Source organism: Canis lupus, chromosome 5 (genome assembly GCF_048164855.1).
Source record: "Canis lupus baileyi chromosome 5, mCanLup2.hap1, whole genome shotgun sequence".
In the NCBI taxonomy this organism is placed as follows: domain Eukaryota; kingdom Metazoa; phylum Chordata; class Mammalia; order Carnivora; family Canidae; genus Canis; species Canis lupus.
The window spans coordinates 29,443,296-29,460,760 of NC_132842.1; the positions used below are offsets into that span (position 1 = coordinate 29,443,296).

Here is a 17,465-nt window from a genome sequence, read left to right on the forward strand (position 1 = left end):
TGCTGGTCCGCATTCCTGCGAAGAGCTAAGTGCCCTAGCTGTGGAGAGACTGGGGACCAGGTGTGTTGAAGCAGGGCAAGCATGTGGTGAGGCTCCTTTGTGTCTTCGCCTCCCCCCAAGAGGGAATGTTGTGCTTCATGTTTCCGTGGGAGCCCGTGTCCCCCAACAAGAGGCCTCCCTGCAGTCATGAGAATTTAGCAAATGATGTCCTTTCAGAGTGGAGACCGTGTCTTCTTTCCATTCAATCAGCAGAACTCAAGCTGTGGGAGCCATATTTGCCTTCTAGAGTGTTTTCTGATTTCGACACTCAGAGAACTCGTTTTCTTATTAAGTGGTTCCCTGCACTTTCAACATTGTTCTGACTTTGATCGTATGATAGAGTCGAGGTTGAAAATTATCTAAATTACTTTGGTGCTTTGGGAGTTTCCACGATCATGAATGCAAAAGGAAATCATGGAATCGCGTAATTTCGTGATGTGAACAACAACAAAAAAATCTCCTCGATTTGCATAACCTTCCTAGTGCCCCGCAGTTGTGCCCGAAAGGGAAGGGGTGGGAGAAGGAATCCTGCGCTTGCGGAGCAGCTCCTGTGCGCCCCACCGGGTGTGCGAAGGGGGCAGCACTTACCTGTGCTCCCCATCCTCTCTCTGACCTCCCCTCCCCCCCCCCCCGCCCTTCCCCACACACCTGATCCACTCCCCACTTTCTGAACAAGCGCTCATGTCTGAGGAGCAGGGGAGGGAAGCAGAGAGACAGGTGTTGCCGGCCCAGGTGGTGGAATGCAGGGCCGCGCTCCTCAGATGCCTAACGAGGCCGGAGTGCTAATTGGATTTGGTGGCAGGTCCTTGGTGACCTTTCCAGAGCATTTCTGTGTCATTGTTGGAGAGGAAACCAGGTTTGGGTCAGGTGAGAATGGGATCGAAGAAGAGGAAATGGAAGTACAGACGATTTTTATGAGGTTAGTTCTGAGAAGGAATCAGTAGCAAGAAAGTCAAGGAGCTTCTGAGCAGAGGTATTTTGCAAAGAGGGAAGACTGACAGGTCAGCGTGGGCCAGTGGGAACAGAGCAGGTGGTGAAGGCATAGGAGACAGGGTACATGAGGACTGCATGCATATTGAGAAGGAGGCACCTTCCAACCCTTCCTGTGTGCCAGGATGCGATCTCCTTTATCTCTCATAACATCCCTGTTGTAGAAAAGGAAAGTCTCTACTCTCTTAAGTTTAAGGACTGGGGCCTGCAAATTAAAGCGACCACAAAATGGATCAACAGGAGAAAAGGCTCATGTTGCCACATACATGGGGGCCTCACAGAAGAGAAGTGAAAACCCAAAGAGGCCACTACGTTTGAGATGTTTACATACTGTTTTAACAAAGGGTGATGAAGTATGGAGAGGTGAGAGACAAAGAGGGGGGCTTGGGCTCCTAGGGTGGTGAATTGTGGGAAGGCAAATATACGGGAGACTAGTGGAAGTTAAGGTTCTTCTAGTAAGGTTGGTTTATGCAGCGTCCTCTTGGTGCCAGCTTTCTTTCTCTAGTGACAAGGGACGTCCTCCTCCCACTGGTATGGGGGAGAGGAGAGGACACCTTTACAAAGGGGAAATGTCCGCCCTGCTCCTGATTACAAAGGGGCAGGGCAGAGAGTTCCTGCTGCGTGTGCAATGTACTCCGGTGCCTTCAGCTCAAAATAATCCTATGCCAAAGTGGCATATGTTGGGGTGGAGTGTTCTGATCCGTGTAGGAACCAGATAAATGGCAGTGCCCCTGTTATACAGAGGAGGAGAGCCAGTTGGGCGCCTCAAGGACTCATCCTTCTACAGGATGAGAAAGGGGTTTGAGCCCCGATCTGTTCACCGGCAGAGCTCCCTGCCTGTCTGCTGTCGTACACCGTTGACACTTCTGGATGGTGTGTTCTCCACAAACATGAACTCCAAGAATTCCAACGAGGCATCCCTGGAAAGTACTTTTCTCCTGGAGTTCCTTGCACATCCTTAGGCCAGTTGCTTGGAAATTGTGTTTATGACCTTCGCATCCTGCCCATGAACTGGGGGCAGCGTCCATCCAACCCTTCATGATCAAGGGCATAACAGTGGTCTGAGCTTCTGCGCTGTGCATGGAGCCATAATTCTGACCCTGGACGGGAGTACCGGCTGCCGGCCGAGCTGTTTTCCCGGAGGAAACTGTAAGATGCACCACGCCACACACAAGAGAATTACTCAGCTCGTGATCCCAAAGTTTTGTAGAGAGCCTGCTGAATTTGGCAACGCATGATGTGGCATCGGAAATGCCATGGGAAAATTATTCAATATTGGACGCTTTTGACAATTTAATGGCTGCCTGATCCCAGGCTGAATGGAACCTGGAAGGCCTTTTCTTTTCACGTCTCAAAATGCATTTTGCTCTGCAGCAAATAACATGTAGCCCTGGGCCCTTCCTTCGCGAAACACAATGAAAAGAATCAGTTTAAATGTTATTGTCTGTTGATAAATACTTGGTGCATTATTCCAGCCAGTTCTAATTGGATTTATTTTTAAACTCGATTTCTGCAAATTGTACTGACAGTAAACAATAAAATCAGATGATTATTCTAACACAGAAACAAACCCACCAAAACCACTTGTCTGGCCTCCTAGTGCCTTGGCTGGCCAGCTGGCCGCGTGCTCTTGCTGGGGAGCTGTGGGACCCTTGAGCAGAGCACTGCCCAGCTAGGAGAAGATGCTTGCCATGCTCACTGTACCGTGGACAGTATTTTTAGGATCAGGTCTTCAGTTATGATATGAGAGAGCTTCGTTGTTTTTCAGAATTAAATCAGGACCCAAAGCACACCAGTTGTGTTCTGGAATGTACCGGATCCGTGAACCTGCAGCCTAAAAACCCTAGCCTCCCTCCTCGCATCCATTCTGTGTGGTGTCCTCCCCCAAAGCAGCAGGGGCTTCAACAGTAATGCCAGTGTGTCTCAGCAGTTGGGGCGCTTCTCACCCTCTCAGTGGTGTTGGGTCTGAAACAGGAAACAGCTGGACGGGGTGACAGGAGGGTGTGGGGGGCGCTGTGGCCATTCCCACCTGGGCGCTGACACACGGTACGTCCTCAGCAAGGGGCGTCCCGGGGACCTCAACATCGTGGGTCTCGGCCTTCCTCTGTGGGCTGCGTTGTACCCTCACGTTCATCGTAAGTGGTCTGTCCAAACGGCAGCAGCTCTGGAACGTGCTGGAAGTCAGAATCTTTCGTGCTTCCTGATGATTTGCTTAGGGAGGGGGGTGGGGGTGCCCCAGGGGAGTCCAAACTCCTCGATCTTCCCATTCAAGGAGCATGTTGAGGTAAACAGAACAGGGCCTGCAGCTGAGGCTCATGGAGGGACACATCCCGTCTTTCTGGGAGTGACCACAGGTGCACTTCCTTGAACTCGGGAAGTGGGAATAAAGGGAAGGTTTCAGGAAATAGGATATCGGATGGTATCAGGTACTCTGGGAGGTCTTTCAAAACACTGACATCCCGGAGCGTTGCGCGCCTATGAAAGGTCCGTAGGTTGAGCCAGCACCAGGTGAGTTTCAGGTACTCGGTTAGCCTCCCTACAGACAATCTGAAGTTTGTTCAAAATTGTTGGCACCAATCTGTTGCCTCTTACTGATATCCTTTTGAAATTTAGTTTCAAAAATAAAATGAAATTCTCAGTGGCTGACCCTGCTGAAGGGTAATCCTGTTAAAGATAACCAGTGGCTCTTTGGAGGGGGTAGATGGGTTTTCCTTCTGTCAGAAAAGTGAGGACGAGTCAGTCCTCCCCTCTGGCCCGCCGTCCACACAGCCCGCCAGAGGGATTGGACTCGAGCACCCTCCATAGCCCGTAGATGGCGAGCCGAGTCGGAGTCAGGCTGCCAAAGAGGTTTCCCCCAACCTGTTGGACGAGTCTCGCGGATTCCTGTCTACCTGTCGCCGGGCCGGCCGGTGGTTCTTGTCTGAGCAGGAGAGGCTGCCCTTGAAGCTCATGGCTGTTCTTCTCTCCCCCAACCCCCACAGGTTCTCAGCATGATAATCAATGCAGCTTACAAGCCCGGGAGGGTGTTGCGAGAACTACAGCTGGTGGAAGATCCTCACTGGAATTTTCAGGAGGAGACGCTGAAGGCAAAGTATGTGTTTTCAGTTCTGGAAAACAAGACTCTTGTAGTTAGCCTGCTGCTTTGAAACTGGTCCTGCGTCTTTCGGAGGGAGTCCCCAGAAATGGGAAGGACTCTCCTGCTGCTGTTCTGTGTGCTGCCTACAGGTTTATTGGCGTTGTTCTGTTGCACAGAGTCGCCTTAAGCCGTGCAATTCTGGAACTAAAGGAGAGATTTGTTTAACTAATACTTCATTGTGTTAAACGTTCAGAATCGGAACGTCCTGTGTTTTAGGACCACTTGATTATTTGATCAGAAGGGGAACAATGGTAAAAGAGGATATCCATGATCATTATCATATGTTCTTCATTAGCAACTCTTAATATTTGATACAGTAAGGAGCTTGTGCCACATACAAATGTCCTTTGCTCTGAGAGTTATTTTATTTATTTTTTTAAACATTTTATTTCTTTGAGAGTATATGAACGAAGGTGAGAGAGAGGGGGACTTGCAGATCCCCCACTGAGCAGGGAGCCTGGCCCGGGGCTCGATCCCAGGACCCTGAGCTCATGACCTGAGCTGAAGGCAGACGCTTCAACAACTGAGTGCCACCCAGGTGCCCTGAGAGTTGACAGTTTTAAAAGATAAAAAGAACCAGTACCTCTGCTTCCTTTTGGGTTACAGGCTGCGGGTTGACATGTGCTGGTCACTTCTTTTATTTCCAAGTAGACTAATTGGAAACACAATATTTTGGCTTTGCCTAAGTTTCTAGAGCTCTGAAATTGACAGCACCCACTGGATTGCTGTGCTTGATCCTTGTTTAGAAGGCAGATAGAAGAGACTCCATTTGCCAAGATAATTTTAATAATGGCTTTGACTTTGGATCCTTGGTATTCATTTAGCTTTTCCATAGACTAGAGCTTACTGGTCCACTTCTTTTTTAAAAAAAAAAAAGATTTTTATTTATTTATCCATAAGAGACACACAGAGAGGCAGAGACACACAGGCAAAGAGAGAAGCAGGCTCCATGCAGGGAGTCCGATGCAGGACTTGATCCCAGGACCCCCGGGTCACGCCCTGAGCCAAAGGCAGACACTCAACCGCTGAGCCCCCCAGGAGTCCCATCCGGTCCACTTCTTGTATAACAGTGTCCTCAAATAGCATGTAGTTGTGACGTGTGGGAAATGAGGCCTTCTGAACAGCGAGCCATGTTCAGTGGTTAGAGTATGTCTGAGCCCTCCCTGAGAGAAAGCACCTCTCCTGTTTGTAGTGAAAACTGAGGGATGTGAAGTGATCTGCTTGACCTGTATGGTCGACTTACACTGACCCTGAGTAAGGATGGTGAGTACTGCTCGGCTGTTGTCTCTAATCCGCTCAACGTTTCCTAGTTCTGTTTTGAACATGTCTGTAATATTAGACCCCATAAAAGTCATCTGTGGTCTAATGATGCTGTGCCAAATCACAGACCTCAACAGGGATACACGTTAATAGAGACAGTGTTTATTCATATGACCTGCCGTGTCAGTGAAAGGCGGCACCATGCCTCATGCTTCCCAACAAGTATTTAAATGAGCTTCACCCATAGTGCAAAAGAAACTAAAGCAAGTTTTCCTGTTTTTGTTTTTGTTTTTTTTTAATTCCCCAGCCAAATGTTCCATATCTTTCTACTTGATCTAAGGGAGAGATCGTCAGTAACACAACATTTTCTTTTAAGGTCAACACATAAGAAACAGTGGTGACTGCAAGAGTTGGTACAGAGAAACACTTCCTGTTTTAAACATTTTCTGCAAAATCCAGTACATCCCCAAATGCACCTCATGGATAAGGAAATAGGACAAATACCGAAATCTTAAATCCCATCGAAATCTCCCCTGTTCCTAAATAAGCCAGAAAGTTGCCCCCAGGAACCCAAATGACCAGGAGAGTTAATTTTGTGGTGTTGGCACGCCTCTTCACGTTATCAGAGCTTTTATTCAATCCAGCCTGACGCAATCAAAACAGACGCGGGGTAGTGAGCCCTGCCGGGTTGTAAAGGCAGCGTGTCACCTATTATATCAGCTATGACAGTGAAGTCCTTCACCAGATCTCACACGGCAACTCATAATGAGAAAGTGCGTGTCTGCACTGGGGTTCAAGTGTGCTGGATCACAGCGGCATCTCTAAAGCAGCTGCTAATGATGACAGATTTGCAGTTGTGGGGGGGGCGGGGGGAGCATTCCTGTTAAGATACTGTATGTGTTGAGTCACCTCTTTGCTTCTGATGTAAAGCGACAACTTTTCAGATCTTGACAACTTCGCTCTTTTCTTTGGTGCAAATGAGAGGAGAGAGAGAGCCGGCTTCTTCCCATTTTGCTGAAAGGCTGAAGTGCATTCAAATAGATGAGCCTCCCCGGGTCGGGGGGGACCTGCATTTAGGGCAGTCGGTTGTCTCGGTTGTGGTCTTTGAGTGCCAGTGTTAGAAGGCGTGCTTCCAGGAGGAGAGGATGTACCGTGGAGATCCTCCACCCCGGGGGCTTGAGAGTGTGGTCACTGAGCACCTGGGCTTGCTGACCAGTTTTCCCATGTCCTTGAGAGGACGGAGGTGCCATGGAAAAGGTCTGACCTGTGTGTGGGAGAAAAACTTGGCATCGTCCTCGTTTGTTCCTTGGTGATTTTTTTTCTTTCCTGTTTATCTAACAACTATACCTTTTATACTAAAATTATCTCAGCATTGAGTATCATGTAAGGAGTCTCTACTACGAGTCTTCGCCAGGTATTAAAAGGCAAAACCCGGGTAGCTGTGGTGCCAGAGGGAAAACAGATTCTCACGTAGCTCATTTCAGCAGTTCTGGCAGAGAAAATTCTTCGTTTGCAATGAATTTAAGTATCCTAGATTGACCTACATTATTTTGTATTTCAGGAGGAGGAATTTAGGCTATACCATAGGGGGATTAAAAATTTTTTTTTCCAACTCTGTGCATTTAGAGACATTTAAATGTTTTCTGACATGTTCTAGAATCTTCTTGGCAGGAGAAAGACTGTTAACTCTGCTTTGAGTGGCTTTTGAGATAATCTTTAGAAAATCCAGGTGAAGGCTTAATAGATTTTCCCAGTCCTTTGTTACAGTTATTCAGAATATTTAAAGAGGAGATGTCCTCTTTAATTTGGAGTGAACGAAACTTCCTTATCATTTAGACAGACCCAGGGAAAGTCACGGCTTTGAGGTGAGTCACGCTTGGCTCTACAGAAATGGTATTTTGGTTTCTTTTTTGTAAGCAATTACTGATTTTTTTTCTTACGTGTTTCTATTTCACTTTTTTAGGTCTTCTCCTCACGCTCCTATTTTGTGAATATCAAGCTGTAATATTTGGCTGTAAAGCGATGTGTGTGAAAAAAGATTCTCTAACAGAGACTCTTTAGTGGAAGAAAAATCTTTTGTAGTTTGTTCATGTGTTCATTTTCACCTGGCTCAGATGTGTGCGCTTGCTCTCCTGAAAATGCATCCATCAGGTTACAGGCACCGTGCTGGTGCTTCCAGCGCAGGGCAGTGTGGGATATTCTGAATCAGATGAGATCTTCCCAAAAAAATAAACACACACTCACACCTCCTTCAGTGCACAGGGTTTCTCAGGGTTCTTCACTCCACATGTCCTCTTGACTCAAAATCCGTTTTGGTGTTCCTTAGCCTTACCTGCTGAAGGAGACTCCTCTTTCCAGCACTCTTGTTTCTCCATCTTCATATGGCTTTCTCCGCCCTGCCATATGCACTCGCATGTGGAAATAAATTGCCACTTTGGTTGGTAGGAGAATCCCAGAAGGCCACTCACACTTCCTTATTGATGGCAAGGAGGAAAAACCTTTTCTCTACTCTGTCATGTTCGGTTCCTGGGAGCCTGCAAATTAAACTGACAAATAATCAGATAAGCCAGAGAAAAGACCATTTGCTTACGAGAGGAAATGTGGAGTGAAGAACCCAACACGGATGACATGATCCACTCTTAAACATCAGGGTGGTCCAAGCGGGAGGACTTCAGTTTGGCCCAAGTTCTCTCATTCACTGTTTGCACGCACACGCACAGGAGTGCTTCATGATGGGTGACTTGAAGGGGCGGTTAGGAGTTGGAGCTTCTGTGTATGTTATACTCAACTTAGTGGGGGAAAGACAGTATGGAGTAAAGGCCTTTAGGGAAGAACAAATAGTTTTTATATGAAAGACAAAGGAGTTTTTAGGAGAACAAAGGGGAGATAAGAGAGTTTGTGAAAATGCTGGTTTATGCAGGCACAAGCAGGCTTTGTATCTTTTTTGTGGCCATGAAACTCCGTGGACAGCGGATTTATGGTAGGTTTACTTTGGTCTCTCCCCTGAGATTAGAAGCTGCCCCAAGGAGAGAACTCATGGTAATCCTCATTTCTCAGAAGTCTCCGCTTTTCGTCACATAATGGAAGCTCCAAGAAAGCTGCTTTCTGCATCTGTCAAATTTCAGACATCTTCAACTTTAAATAACTTCTATGTCGCCCTGAGGTTCTGAGTGGGTCCCCACAGTGACAGCCCAGGAGAGCATCCTTCCTGTATCCCTCTGTTCTCTGATGTCCTGTGCTGTTCCCAAGCAGGTGTCTGAGACCAGGGTCATCCAGGCCTCTCTGCGGTGCCCCGCTAGGAAAGAGCAGATCCTGTTCCATACTTCTCTGGAGCCTCAATTAGTGCAGGGGTGAGGAGGGAATGGGGTTTAGGGGGAGAGGTCTTCAAAGGAACGGAGGCAGAGTTCCTCTGAGGACGGCCGTTTACCGGATCTTCCTGACTCCCTTCTTCCCCACCTTCTTTACCTTTGCTTGTTGTTATCCTGCATCACTTCTGACCCAGTGATCTTTTTTTTTTTTTAAGATTTTATTTATTTATTCATGAGAGAGGCAGAGACCCAGGCAGAGGGAGAAGCAGGCTTGCTATGGGGAGCCTGATGCGGGACTCAATCCCAGGAACCCAGGCTCACACCCTGAGCTGAAGGCAGACGCTCAACCACTGAGCCACCTGGGTGCCCCTGACCCAGTGATCTCTTACTTCTTTTTCCCGTCCCTCCCTCCCTTCCTTCCTTCCGATATCATAATGCCAAGGAGTTGTGTGCTGCGTACTAGCTTGATCGTGTCTTTCAAGTTTCCTCTCTTCACAGCACTTGTACTCCATGCTTTAAAAACCTTATCTCGTGTTGTGTTTACAGCAGTCTTGCTGGGACTTTTAATAAATTACATGGCTAAGTGTCCTTCCCTCTGGACCCCCAGTCTCCCCACCCTCTCCTCCACCACCAGGGCTTCACGATGGACTCATCATTCCAGAAGGGCAGAGGAGGGGATTCTGTTACTTTTAAAACCAGGCTGTATAATTCTATCCTCATAAATTTCGATTGGCGTCTCCTAATTAGGAAAGGTTTACTGAAACACTTGCTTCCCCGGAGTCACCCCGAACCTTTAGAAGGGGAGAAACAGCCGTGGGCATCAGTTCCTGGCCTGCTCTGTCCCTCAAAGGTGTTTCTCGCTGTGTTGGAATCTGAAGGTATGAAGAAACCTGTCTTGGGGGCCCTACTTCAATGGTTTGAATTGGGACCCAGTTTTCCCTTTTTCTCCTGCTTCTGTACTTTATATCATTTTCTTTTTTAAAGGAACTTTAAGAATCTTGATGTTGAGCTCTTTAGAAGAGAGACCCCCAGGGCTACCAACACTATAGTGGGAAAAACTGCACAGGGAAGTTGCACCAGGGACATATTTTTATTCTGGCTTCCCCAGAACATTAGAGATGCGCCGTGTCCACAGAACTGTGCTGGTTTCATTATGAAGCACGACAAAAGCAGCCATCAGGAACTACCCAAGAGTGAATCGTGGAGCCCTCCTCGGAGCTGGGGATGTGTTCCTACATCGGGGGTCGATAGAGGTCCCAGAAAAATCAACAGTTGTTCAGGGCTGTGCGATCGAGAGCATGATCTTATCTACAAAGAATTGCTTTTTAGCTCTTACTACACAGAAAGCCAAGCTCGGCACTTCAGAGAAATGCAAGAACAATCAGTACAGAGGGACTGGGATCTGAAAGACTAGAGAATGAACACAAAAGTCCAGTTTTTTTTCAAGTTAGAATTTAATTTCTTTGCTGTTGATACTGTAAAAAAGAAAAGAAAAATGATTTGTCGGGAGGGGGAAGATTTTTCTAGTCTTCAGAAGTGTAGAAAGAAAGCCTGGTTGAAAGAAAGTCGGGATCAGTTTATCCTATTTCTTCCTGTCACCACATTATTTTTAGGGAACCAGATCTTGGTTTTGAATGTAATACTATGTTTGCAAATTGCCCGAAATGATGTTCTCCTTACGTTGCACTGTTTGCACTCATTGCCTGGGGCCCGTGTTGTTTTGTGTCAGGCTTTTGGAAACCTGAAACACAAGTGTGCAGAGCAGGTCTGGCAGAGAGCTTGTGGCCATCACCCTTGCAGACGTGCAGTGGGAGGGCGACGTTGGCTTTCTGGGTAGTCGACGCCTCTGGGTTGTGGTTTGTCTTCTAAAGCCTAACATGAGCGTCATCTGGCTGAGCATCTGCTGTTTTTCTGGAAGATAAGTTGTTCAAGATTTCAAAATGGGGGTGCACATCCAGGGAGGGTGCGTGCGGTTCAACAAGCCCCACAGTGCTGAGGCATTTTTCATGTCAGTGGGCTCCAGCTTCCATGACGTGTCAACTGAGTAACGACCAGTAGTCTGCTGCTACCTGAGAAGTTTATCATTGTTCTGTACCAATGATATTTTAAAAGTGGGTCTAGAGGTGGTTCGAACCTATATCCAGGCGCTCCTCTTTACAGCCAAGCCTTAGTCACATCGTTGTTACTGTAAATATTAGGACCAGGGCTTCGGTGCCCATTTTTGAAACAAGAATCCATCCAATGTGCTTTTCCGAAGAGACAGTCTCTGGTTTTATGCATGTGGTTTTTCTTAGGCAGGAGAAAGGTTCTTTTTTTGTTGTTGTTGTTTTTTAAAATTTCCCTCAAACATGATGAGCAACAAGTGACACTATCTAGATTTCAGAAGCGTTCTGGAGCCAGTATTAAATTACGTATACCACGTGGCGAGACGATGCCAAGTGGGAATGTTTGTGGTGGCCAGTCTGCCGTGGCACCTCATCCCAGGTGTTGTGCACAATCCCGGGCTTCCTTAGGGAGACTTCTCGGAGCTCCTCAGGGGCGATCAAAGCAAATGGCGTGGAAATCACACACAGCCGACTTTGTTGTTAGAAAGTCACGAGGCTACTTTTGGAATACGGCAGACAGAAGAGGTCTGAGTAACCGTGTGGTCTTGCCTTGCTCTCCCTTCCTTCTTTCCAGATACAGAGGCAAGACGTACAGGGCCGTGGCCAAGATCGTACGGACATCCGACCAAGTTGCAGACTTCTGCCGGCGGGTTTGCGCCAAGCTAGAGTGTTGCCCAAACTTGTTCAGTCCTGTGCTGGTTTCGGAAAACTGCCCAGAGAACTGCTCCATCCATACCAAAACCAAGTACAGTAAGTTCAAATCACGGAAAGAATACTGGTCTGCGGGCCTAAACGGTGGGGAAGGCCGTAGGTGGGCTGTTCTGTTTTCAAACTCTTGAATAATTTTTCACGGAAAATGCTGCAAAAGAATTATTTTAAGATTTGCTGTGGCGATACTTATGCGTTCCCAGCCCAGGAGAGGGACAGGATGATCAACCCCAGAACAGATTATCACTGGCGGGCGTTGGCAAAGGAGAGATGACGCCGGGTATGCTCTGAACTTCAGGGCATTGGCTGAGTTTGGAAACGATCTGGCTGGAAGGAAAGCCGGGTAAAACTGGTTCCTGGTCATGGCAAGTAACCAGAATGGCTTTCTTGGTCCTTACGCTGACCAAGGAGAGTCTCCCTCTGCCCTTCTGTGCGAGGTGAGCACCTCGTCCTACACGGCTTCCTCCCGTCTATATGGCTCCCTCGGTGCAGAAGCAGCCTGCACTGTCCACGCTCCCGCGGGCTCCACTGCCCCTCATGTCCTGGGACGCGGGGTTGGCCGCCCCCACCACCTTTGCTCTGACCTCCCCCCCGCAGGAAGTCCTGCTGTCAGCCTCCTCTGTCCCCACACCCTGGAGCCTCCGCCTTCTGGTGGCCTCTCCTGGGTCTTGTCCTTAGCTCTGCCTTCTGCATGCACGGCAGCCACTCAGATTATGTCGAGCTCTGCTGACTCCCTCTGATGCCCGCTTCTGCCCTCAGTCATCTCTGACCCAGGGGTGACCGCATCCCCGTCTCAGTGGCCCGCAGGTTCGCTGTCCCGGCCCACACTCCGGCTGCCAGGGTATCCACAGGGCCTCGGAGCGCAGTCCATGTGCCGGGAGCCCCAGCCGGCTGAGGTGGATCACCTGGTGTGTCACAATCAGGGATCTGAACGTACCTGAACCTCCACTCAGAGTGTGAATTTCCACATGTTTTTTTCTGTACAGGTGCAGGGATATTCTAAACCATTTTCAGCTCCATCTCCAAGAGTCTGCACCCTCCTCTGGAAGGTTGGACTGCCTGGCTTTCTGCAGCCACGCTCACATATGCAGAGCCACCTGGGTGTGGGTCGGGTGTGGTGACGTCCCGTCCTCTCTGGAGAACTTGTTCCCCCTCCTATGACCTTTGGGCAGAGGGGAGACCCCCTGGAGCAGGGCTGCTTGCTAACAGATGCCCCAGAATCACAGAGGACTTGACTAAGAGCTAAACTTGCCCTTGAAGGTTGACCTTAAAAATAGGAAGAGGTGGGTTAACCAAGCTCCAATTAAACACGACCAAAATGACTTAGAGATTTTTCTGGGTCTGGGATGATAAAGCATGAAAATCCTAAAATCCCTGGGTCAGGTTACGGTTATTATGGCTGCAGATGTCCCAGGGGGAAATGACAAAACCACACTGAGGGGCAATCGAGAGCTTCGAGGCCAAGCGTCACCCGGCGCAACCCCAAGGCTCTGCAAGCAGACACACCTTTGTTGTAGTCAGTGAAACTGTGCTGATTTCCAGCGTCTGGCTTATAGGAAACCACCTGTAGATACACACTTCGCTCTCTCAGGCCTTGGATCAGTTTCTTGGGTGTTGAGGCCCTGAGGGTGTTTATCTAGCTGAGTTTGAGGGACAAGGCAAAGCATTCCCGTACTCCCCCTGCCATCATAACTCCCCACCTGGCTTGGAAAAAAACAAACTGCAGCAGACTTGTCGGGGTTCTTAGGTGTGAACAGGTGCTTATCCACTTGTAACTGGTGCTTGGGGACAACCGTGAAGCAGTGATCGTCCTGCTCTGCTTGGTCCCACTGGGCTCGTTCTGCATGTGAGGCAGTGGGGTGTCAGGGCCTGGTGACTTTTCCATGGGAACGTGGCAGCGTGGCCACGTATGGGGACCACACTGCACTGCAGAGTACGTGCTCCACTGTCCCCAGGAGCGGTGTGTTTAGGTATTTTTCTCGGCTCCTTTCAACCATAGATCAAGGTTCCCATTCTGCAGGTGGTTATGTTGTGGGACAGTCGAGACTTTCCGTGATGAGTCTTGGTCGGGATCATAATTGAAAACCGGATCCTTAGCAGTGGCTTCAATGACTTGAACATGCATTTAACTTACAAAACACATGGGTCGTTATTGAAGGGTGGCCGATGATTCTCTCCCGGGTGCTCTTCGTGTTAACAGAGACCTCTCTCAGGTGCTGGTGGGCTGGCTTCTCCCGAGGCCTCTCTCTGGGCTTGCAGATGGCCATCTTCTCCGTCCTCACCTGCCCCTTGCCCCTGGCGTGCATTCCCCTCCCCCCCACCCCACACGCTGGTCCCATGGGAGGAAGACCCCATTGTCTTGACCTCACTCACCCTTAGTCACCTCCTCAAAGGCCCCGTCTGCAAATACAGTGGCATGGGCAGGTGGAGGGAGCTTTAATATTTGAGTTCTGAAGACTCACAGTCCTTCCCAGAACACCTTCGAACCATGAGAGTGCTGGAGAAATGTCTCCTCCTCCACGGAAGAGACAGAGGGAAACCTGATGTCCACATGAGATGTTGGATTTTTATTGTTCTGAACGGAAGAGCCATCTTTCTCTCCTCTCTTTTCTCCTCCTCCTCCCCGGTTGTCCTCTCGTTTCTGTAGTCCCCCTCGGTCCACGTATGTACGTGTGCACAACCTCTAGAAAACGCTTTCCGTCCTCTGTCCCCTTGCAGCCTATTATTACGGAAAGAGAAAGAAGATCATTAAGCCCCCAATCGGGGAAGCCAGCACCGAGAGCGGGCACCCGAAGCCAGCCAGACGAAGGAAGCGGCGAAAATCCATCTTCGTGCAGAAGAAGCGGAGGTCTTCCGCCGTGGACTTCGCCACGGGCTCAGGGGAGGTATGTCTGGCCTGGAGCGCCTTCCCGCCTTGGCCTGGGACACGGGCTGCTCATGGGCAAGGCCGCAGCTGACATGCGACGCCGGGTGTTTGGAAGCCCCAGCTCCTTGGTCGCTGAGAGTGGCTTCATTCTGCTTGGCCTTGCGGGCTGGGGGAGAGCTGTGACAGGGACCATGGTGGGGACAGTAGGATGGGCCTTGGGGTCCCTTCTTGGGGTCCGCTCAGGGGGTGTGCATGGGGCCAGCTGGGCAGGAGAAGGCCTCCCTGGATTTAGTGCCTCCCCTTCTCCCCAGGAGAGCGAGGAAGAGGATGCAGATGCCATGGACGAGGACACTGGCAGTGAGGAAACCAGCTCTGAGCTCCGCGATGACCAGACGGACACCTCTTCGGCCGAGGTGCCCTCTGTGCGGCCCCGGAGGGCGGTCACCCTGAGGAGCAACTCGGAGCCGGAGCGCCGGCCGCCCGTGGAGAGGCCGCGGAGGGCCCGACGGGTGCAGGCGGCCTCCCGTGCCGAGGGGGCGGACCAGGGCACGGCCACCGGCCACGACCCTGTGGAGGTAACACCCGAGGGCCCCAGGGTGGGCTTGTGTGGGGCCAGGGTGCAGGCAGGCTGGTGAAGAATGCCTTGATGTGGGGCTCCCAGCTTAAACTGCCAGGAGCGGTAGCGGCAGCTGCAGCCCAGGGTCCAAGTCTGGGGGAGAGGCCTGGTGATTTCCCGTCTTGAGTGGAGTCCAGGACAGTAATAGCACCTGTTTCTCTGGAAGGTTTTCTAGTTGCAAAGGACTCTTGTCAGGAGAACAGACCTGATGAGTCCTCAGGGTCCCGTTGACCACTGGGCTTCCCCTTCACGGGGCCCCTGTGTGGCCGCAGAAGGTTAGGTCAGTGTGTCGGGTCTCCCCCAGACCCACAGGCGGGACACGATCGGCTGGAAGGTCATGGGCACCATCACCACCAGAATAAATGGGCAAGAGCTGGCTGCCTCCCGTAGGCTCTCAGGCGCCGCGTACCATCTCTGCAGCGGAGGTGCATCCTCACCAGGCAGGCCCGGGATTTCCTCAACTGGCTTTTCAGCTCCTGCTCTCACGGTGCCTTTTCTCTTGACCTCTAAGGACACACAAGTCATGGGAGGCAAAGTCATAACCCAGGCGAGATGCTAAGAACGCCCCTCGAACCCCCAAGTCTCTGTAGCCTGTCGGGTGCCCAGGCAGAGGCTGGAGGGAGGAGGAAAGTCTGGCTCAGGCCCTGCAGTGATCCAATGACCTCCTGCCTCCTTTCTCCCATCAGGATGCAAAGCAAGAGGACGAGGAGAGACTCGTTCTGGAGAGCAACCCGTTGGAGTGGACGGTGACCGACGTGGTGAGGTTCATCAAGCTGACTGACTGCGCCCCCTTGGCCAAGATATTTCAGGAGCAGGTGCGCTGGTTCTGTGGCTGAGTTTGCTCAGTTTTGTTTGATCTGCTGATTTAGCTGCTTTCTGTGACACGGCTCTGGCAGGGCAGGCGGCCTCCCCACGTTGCTCCCGGGATGCTGGGGGGTGCAAGCCTGGCTCACACTCAGTCCCTGCTGACACCTCCGTGGGGGGCTCCTTGCTGCCAAGCACAGACGGAAGCCCCAGCTTGTCTTCTCAGATGCTCCTTCTTGGGGGCGGGGAGTCCTGGGGGTCGGGGCGCTCGCCTGGCCTTTGTTGTGTCGGTCGGGGGGAGGGGGCCTGTCCTGCTGTCCTGCAGTAAAGCCATTTTTGTCTAAAAGGTGTCTGTCTCCCTCGGCTACCTTTCCCCCGTCCTCTGGCTGGAGGGAGCAGGCCTCCCTTGGGCCCTTTTCACCCATGAAGCTTCTTTAGCGATAGGTCTTGGCCTGGGAGGCAAACAGACAAACCCAGGCACTCTCTCGACGCCCTCTCGGGCCACCAGGTCCCTGCGGTCGGCTCTCTCTCCTCTGCACCTTATGTTTATTTGATTCATCACATCCAGGGCTTTTAGTTCTATTCAGTGGGAGAAACGGGGCAAGTATGTCTCCTCATCTTCCCTGTTCCTCTCAGTGCCCCCATTTCTTTCACTCCTTCCTCTGCAATGACGTTAAAAACCTGTGGAATGTCAGGCACTGTGCTGGGAGATGACTGAATGCAAAACGATCGGCGTACTCTGTACTTTAAAGGAACTTTGATTCTGCAGATAAGATGATATTTAGCTAAAACCTAAGACCTGCTCTGAGCCCTAAGTCAGGGATTTTTTTTTTTTTACATCGCCCCTTAAACTAATGTGGAAACAAATTGCCCGTCTGGACACAAGCCACCCTGCAGATAGAATTTCCAGTGAAGCCTGTGACTTGCTCTCTTGCACTCGTGTGAAGTCTTGCCGTTTCTCACGCTGCCTCATGGTCTAACTGTGTCTTTCGGGGCCTCATATTTAAGGAAGGTACTGTTTGCTGTATAATCAGTTAAAGGTGTGTGTGCATGATCTTTTTTTAAGATGATACATACACACCGATACCCTAGAAGGAGGGTAACTGCGGGCACTCCGGGAGGAAGGGAGAAAGAAGGGCCTCTGATTCCCACGCACGCAGCGACTCCCCCAGATTTTCCACTGGGCCCACTGTGGAAAAAGTGAATTCACGTGGGCAGACCAGGTCTTCCCCTTTGTTCATTCAACACACGTTAACGAGCCCTTGTTCTGTGTCTGGCGGGCATTTTTCTAGGTGCCGAGGATAGAACGGGGAAACAGAGTAGAAGAGATCCCTTGCCCTGACTGCCGTGTCTTCTCAAAAGTGAATTAAAATGCGAGGCCGCCCCTGACGCCTGGGTCCCGGGCCTCAGCGCCCAGCTCTCTCTGCTGGGAGGTGCTGCTTTGGGCCAGCTGCATCCGTGTTTCTGTGCCCCGACCCCCAGCAGGACGGTGACGGAGCCACATCTCACTCATTGTGTGTCTCCAGTATCTACTTTGGGGTCTGACGATACAAACAATGTAGTCGATATTTTGCAAAGAAATGTAAAACGACTTTAAAAGACCTGGCACCTCCTCAGAAACTAAGGTTTGATT

The 17,465-nt window shown here is 50.4% G+C and overlaps 1 protein-coding gene across 5 annotated transcripts in view; it reads left to right on the forward strand.

Moving 5' to 3' along the window:
• Window positions 1–17,465, forward strand: part of SFMBT2 (Scm like with four mbt domains 2) — a 217,213-nt gene that overhangs the window by 191,127 nt on the left and 8,621 nt on the right. For 4 of the 5 annotated variants that reach the window (XM_072825886.1, XM_072825887.1, XM_072825888.1 and 1 more), the window contains 5 exons: window positions 4,011–4,120; window positions 11,413–11,588; window positions 14,265–14,431; window positions 14,724–14,987; window positions 15,715–15,843. In XM_072825886.1, coding sequence (XP_072681987.1) covers window positions 4,011–4,120; window positions 11,413–11,588; window positions 14,265–14,431; window positions 14,724–14,987; window positions 15,715–15,843 — 846 coding nt within the window. The remainder of the gene's footprint in view (window positions 1–4,010; window positions 4,121–11,412; window positions 11,589–14,264; window positions 14,432–14,723; window positions 14,988–15,714; window positions 15,844–17,465) is intronic. The other variant, XM_072825889.1, reaches the window with a different exon arrangement.